At 31.2% G+C, this 5,916-nt stretch overlaps 1 protein-coding gene and 1 pseudogene across 1 annotated transcript; one reads left to right on the top strand and one right to left on the bottom strand.

The window, feature by feature from the left end:
- Positions 1-335: 335 nt before the first annotated feature.
- Positions 336-2,603, top strand: LOC114370308 (annotated as a pseudogene).
- Positions 2,604-3,767: 1,164 nt separating this feature from the next.
- LOC114369684 (auxin-induced protein X15-like) lies at positions 3,768-4,338 on the bottom strand. Its single transcript, XM_028326927.1, has one exon. It carries the CDS (start codon positions 4,268-4,270, stop codon positions 3,947-3,949), a length of 324 nt encoding a protein of 107 aa, XP_028182728.1. The 5' UTR covers positions 4,271-4,338; the 3' UTR covers positions 3,768-3,946.
- Between the last annotated feature and the right edge of the window lie 1,578 nt (positions 4,339-5,916).

The raw sequence follows: 5,916 nt of genomic DNA, 5'->3' as shown, positions 1-5,916 counted from the left end.
AACAAGCAAAGAAAGATTTAGGTACCAAATTACCGATAATTGTTATAACTTATAAACATGTCTCTCAGTCTCTGGTTATGTGTTTTTCCACAAATCTTTTTCTTTTTTTCCCCTTAAGTTTGATATATAAATAATATAATTATATATTAATTATGTTTGATGAATTTATAGATTTTTAATTTTTATGGATATTTTAAATTTAGAATTATTAATTTCTTTTAAATTGTAAATAGATCATGGATAGATTTTTGAAGAGGAAATTACCATCAAATGAGCAACAATCTTCATCAAAATCTTGTGAATCAAGTCTCCAACAACAATGAATTGAAATTAATTTGGAAGACTTGTCATCAGATCCAGGAAAACGAATTAAAATTTCAGCATATCATCCTAATGATCGAGATAAGATACGAAGAGCATATTTACAAAGAGGACCATGTCAACCTACTCAACATAATTTTCCCCAAAGAAAAATTGGAAAGTCTTTAAGAAGATTTTGTCCTTCTTGGTTTAATGAATTTGGCAACTGGTTGGAGTATAGCATAGAAAAAGATGTTGCATTTTGCTTGTGTTGTTATCTTTTTAGGCATGATTATGGAAAGCAATCAGGTGGTGATACATTTGTGATAGAGGGATTCACAAATTGGAATAAGAAAGAAAGACTTTCATCTCATGTTGGAGGTCCTAATAGTGCTCATAACATTGCTTGGAGGAAGTGTCAAGATTTAATGAATCAAAATCAACATATTGAAGTTGTTATATCTAAGCAATCTAAACATGTTCGTGACTTGTATCGAAGGCGTTTGACAGCGTCAATTGATTGTATTCGTTTTCTATTAAAGCAAGGATTTGCTTTCCGTGGTCATGATGAATCAACCAATTCTGCTAACCAAGGTAATTTCCTGGAACTTCTTAGATTTCTTGTTGAACACAATGAATCAATAAATCATGTTGTGTTGGAAAATGCTCCCGAAAATCATCAATTAATTGTTCCAAAAATCCAAAAAGATATTGTTAATGCTGCTGCATTAGAAACCACTAATGCTATTATTATTGATCTTGGAGATGAATTATTTGCTATCATTGTTGATGAAGCACGTGACATATCAAACAAGGAGCAAATGGCTATTGTTTTGCGTTATGTTAACAAAAAGGGAAGTATTGTTGAGCGTTTTTTTGGTATGGTTCATGTTAAAGATACTACAGCTTTATCATTGAAAATGGCTATTGATGAATTGTTTTGTAAACATGGGCTTAGTATATCAAGAATTCGTGGACAAGGTTATGATGGTGCTAGCAACATGCAAGGGGAATTTTCTGGTCTTAAAAGTTTAATCTTAAAGGAGAATTCATATGCTTTTTATGTACATTGTTTTGCTTATCAATTACAACTCACATTAGTTGTTGTTGCAAAAAATCACATTCAAGTTGCCTCTCTTTTTAATTTTGTGTCCACTTTATTAAATGTTGTTGGGGGATCTTGCAAACGACATGACATGCTTCGTGAAAAACAAATAAATTATGTTAGAGAGGCATTAGGAAAAGGAGAAATTCCTAGTGGACAAGGTTTGAATCAAGAAACTAGTCTTAAACGAGCTATTGATACTCGTTGGGGTTCACATTATGCAACTTTGATCAATTTGATATTGATGTATTCTTCTATAATTGATGTTCTTGAAATTATAAAAGAAGATGGATCAAATGCAGATCAAAGAGCTTAAGCAAATGGTTTTTTACATTTGCTAGAAGATTTTGATTTTGCATTCACATTGCATTTGATGAAAAATGTTTTGGGTATTTCAAATGAATTATCACAGGCATTGCAAAGGAAAGATCAAGACATCATCAATGCTATGAACTTGGTTAACATCACAAAGCTACGGTTGCAAACTATGAGGGATAATGGATGGGAGTCTTTACTGCAGGAAGTAAATTCATTTTGTGATAAGCATTTCATTAACATTCCTAATATGGAAGACATATTTTTTTCTAAGGGGAGATCACGACGTGGAGGTAAAGCTCAAGGTATCACAACTGAGCATCATTATCGTGTTGAATTATTTTATATTGTTGTGGACATGCAACTTTAGGAACTTAATGATCGTTTTACAGAGACAAATACTCGGTTGCTTTTTTGCATGGATTGTTTAAATCCAACCAATTTATTCTCTGCTTTTGATAAGGCAAGGCTAATTGAATTTGCAAAGTTTTATCCATGTGAATTCTCTGCAATTAATTTAGTGATACTTGATAATCAACTTGAGACTTACATCATTGATATGCGTAGCAATGTAGAACTTTCATCTTTGAAAGGATTAAAAAATCTTTCAGAGAAGTTGGTTGAAACTGGAAGACATATTGTTTATCCATTAGTTTACCTTCTTTTGAAGTTAGCAATGATTTTGCCTGTTGCCACATCAACTATGGAAAGAGCTTTTTCTGCCATGAAAATTGTGAAAAATAGATTGCGTAATCGGTTGGGAGATGCATGGATGAATGATTGTCTAGTGACTTATATTGAGAAAGACATGTTTAATAAGATTGACAATGAACGGATCATTCAACGATTTCAAAACATGAAATCACGTAGAGGACAACTATAAGGTATGTAATTTATTTGAATAAATACATTAAAATTTTATGATTTTGGTACTTATGTCTTTATCTTCATATGCATAATGATAATTATTATTAATTTATATTATTTGAAAAGTAAATTGTCCCCATTGACTCAGGATCTTAGATCCGCCACTATATATATATATATATATATATATATATATATATATATATATATATATATATATATATATATATATATATATATATATCACTTTCTCATATTTAAGTCATGTACATGAACACTTACCGTGCAAGTATCACCACATTCTTGCTAGAAATTTTGTTGCACATTTAATCAATTCGGTGATAAAAAGAATAAATCTCAAAATAAAATTAGGGTTCACGTAACAAAGCAACATAGATATAACACAAATTAAACAACTTTAATTTCTAATAATCTAATAGTAATGGAGGTTCTAATACCAATTATTGGAGTTTTAGGAGATCTTTATAAAATATTAATAACCATCAGGAACACATTAGTTAGATTATCAAGAAAATTTTTAGAAATACCTGAATCCATAATGATTGATCAACCAAATACAGCGAAATCTGAAGAACAATCACAAACAATTATTTTAATGACCTTCCTCAACCAAATCTTCTTAATCCTCATAAGATTGTTGTTTTCTTTTCAAATAGAAGAGAAGAAATTGTTTCTTGATTTTGTGTATTGAGAATCATAACCATGCCTTATGTTTTAAATTTATTAGGGTTCCCATTATTTTTTAATGGACCAAACTGATTTTTGTTCATTGAGTCCATATCAATTTTTTGTTGATAGTCTAATAGACTCACCAAATTAAATCGCTTAAATTGAACTCATAAAAAATATAAATAATTAATATAAATATTATAATATAATATATAGTTCATATTAATTAATTAAAAATTATAAAATTCCTAACATTTTACTCCAAGGTCATTTCCATATGTGTACTCGTTTGTCAAAGTCAAACATATTTGGATCAACTCCATCTGGACAACTGCCATACATCAGACTTCATCTTATCACTTGACACTTAGCAATACAAACTCTCACTTAACTAACTTACATGCTCAGTGGTACTTTTATCTTTTAACTTCAAATCAAGTAAGTTTTAAACGAAAAACTCTCAAGAAAGAAGTTAGGGCACCTGCAAATATTACCATAAGTGTTAATTATTTTTATTAATGTGTTATTGTTTTCATTGAAAGAACAAGAACTTTATTTGAGATATACAAAGTAATAAGTAATTAGATTTTGCTTTCTTATAATTATTCTTTACAATGGAAAGATGCATGACTATACCATCCCTTTCTTCATATCTTTTGGTTCCTTGCTCTATGCTTTGGGACCATCTAGAATCTTCTGTAACTCTTGAGGGCCACAAGGGAGTGCAAGAGCTCCCTTTTGCCTGAAACCATACTCTTCTTGAGCTTTGTCCAAAAGTCCCAAGAATGCAGGATCATGCAAATAGTCTAAACCAACAATAAACCTTTTTGTTTCCTCACCCTTGACTGCAAGAACAGAAAAATAACCTTCCCTGACATCATCTTGTGCCGCCGTTGCGGTGCGATCTTCACTGAAGTAGCTGAATGCATCTGGCCTTCTAGCTACAAACAGTGAAAGACCCTTTTGTATCCTCCCAACAAAATTCCTAAGCATCTTGAACTTTTAGTGCTGTAAGCTTACTTCTGATAGAGTATGCGAATTAGAATTACTAATGATTAGAAAGTTTTAGAGCTTGGAGTCCGCTAATGCAGATGTTGGCTATTTATGCTGAGAACACACACGGTCTTCACTCTAAGGTAAGGTTTTGCCAAACATTGCATGACGTGTTCCCGTGCATTGCATTTATTAACAATTCGCTATTATTTGAAGGGTCCTCTTATCTTCCAAGGGGGGGCCTATAATTTGTTGTCCCTGCTGTCTTTCTCTTATAGTACTGTATGCGTTCCTTACAATCCAAGAATTTGGCTTTTTTCTAACATGATTACATAATCATGAATGTTTCAAACAACCAGATAATTTAGCATAAGACAATACTATTTTTTTCTGATGCATGGTTATTTTTTTATTGACAAATGTTTGTTGTATTTTTATTAGTGTTTGTTAGTTGGAAGATTCGAACCCACAACATATTTTTTTATTTCTTTATCATTTATCATTAAGTCAATTTTATATCTTTCGCATGGATCGTAATAAAGGTGTAATTGCGATTGTAGTTAGCGAGACGTATAAAACTGAAAGAAAAAAGATGCATAAACACGTTGCCTGACAACTTGAGAAAGAATGACAAATGAGAGAAAAGTGTAAACACAATAAGTTATATAGTATTATAAAAAGAGAGATAAAGAAAAATAAAAAATACGAAATGGGTTGAATTATTATCTATTTTTAGCTCCTTTCCTCTTCCTGCTAGTGGCTGAGGAGTTGAGTGTGTGACTCTGTTGATGCAGTATGTGAATAATAAGACAGTTCTTGTGAGGGAGGCAATGGTGGATAGGTGGTACTCAGAAGTTATGAACTTGTGTTTGGCCTAAAGTTAATTTTCATATTATTGGCATCATTGTAAATAACCACTTTTGACAGCTTCTAACTTTCTTGCCGCTTATAATTAAATTCGTAGAAGTATATAGACATATATACTTCACAAATGTCTTTTAAAAAATATAGTTGTGTCTTAATTCGTTGGCCCCTATTCTGCTTGGACCCAACTGTGATACACACGTATGAACAGTTAATTATAGGGAGTCTAAGATACACACTTGTAAACAGTAGATTACACTTTAGTTTGGAGCAAAATTAGTAAATTACTACTACCTTATTGTTACATTAAAGATGAAGTATCATTGCACTGGCTTTGAATCTCATTATAAAAATCAGCTCGTCTTTAACTTCTATAAACACTGTCGACGTTATTATATTATTAGGTAAGCATTTAATGTGAGATTATCACTAACAGAAAAAGTTTCATTCATTCATAGTTATCTACCTATTTTCCATAAGATATCAGCTACACTAGAGTACCAACTGACCGCAAGAGAACTCAAATCTCGTCATATATATATATATATATATATATATATATATATATATATATATATATATATATATATATATATATATATATATATATATCATAGTGATCTCACTTTAGGAGTTCGGTCATCAATTCTCCATCTCAAGTACGTTAGCAGTCCACCTCGACATGCCATTGGCGTCATCAATCGATCTATGAGAATTTAGTAAATTCAATTCTCATGACTATCATGCATGGTTACGCAAAAGCACACAACCGAAGTCACCCA

The sequence above is a fragment of the Glycine soja genome, chromosome 10, assembly GCF_004193775.1.
Source record: "Glycine soja cultivar W05 chromosome 10, ASM419377v2, whole genome shotgun sequence".
In the NCBI taxonomy this organism is placed as follows: Eukaryota; Viridiplantae; Streptophyta; class Magnoliopsida; order Fabales; family Fabaceae; genus Glycine; species Glycine soja.
This window is presented reverse-complemented; position numbering and strand designations above follow the sequence as displayed.

Excerpts from the sequence above, each read along its gene's own strand:
- LOC114369684 (XM_028326927.1), bottom strand. The coding sequence starts at position 4,270 with ATGCTTAGGAATTTTGTTGGGAGGATACAAAAGGGTCTTTCACTGTTT.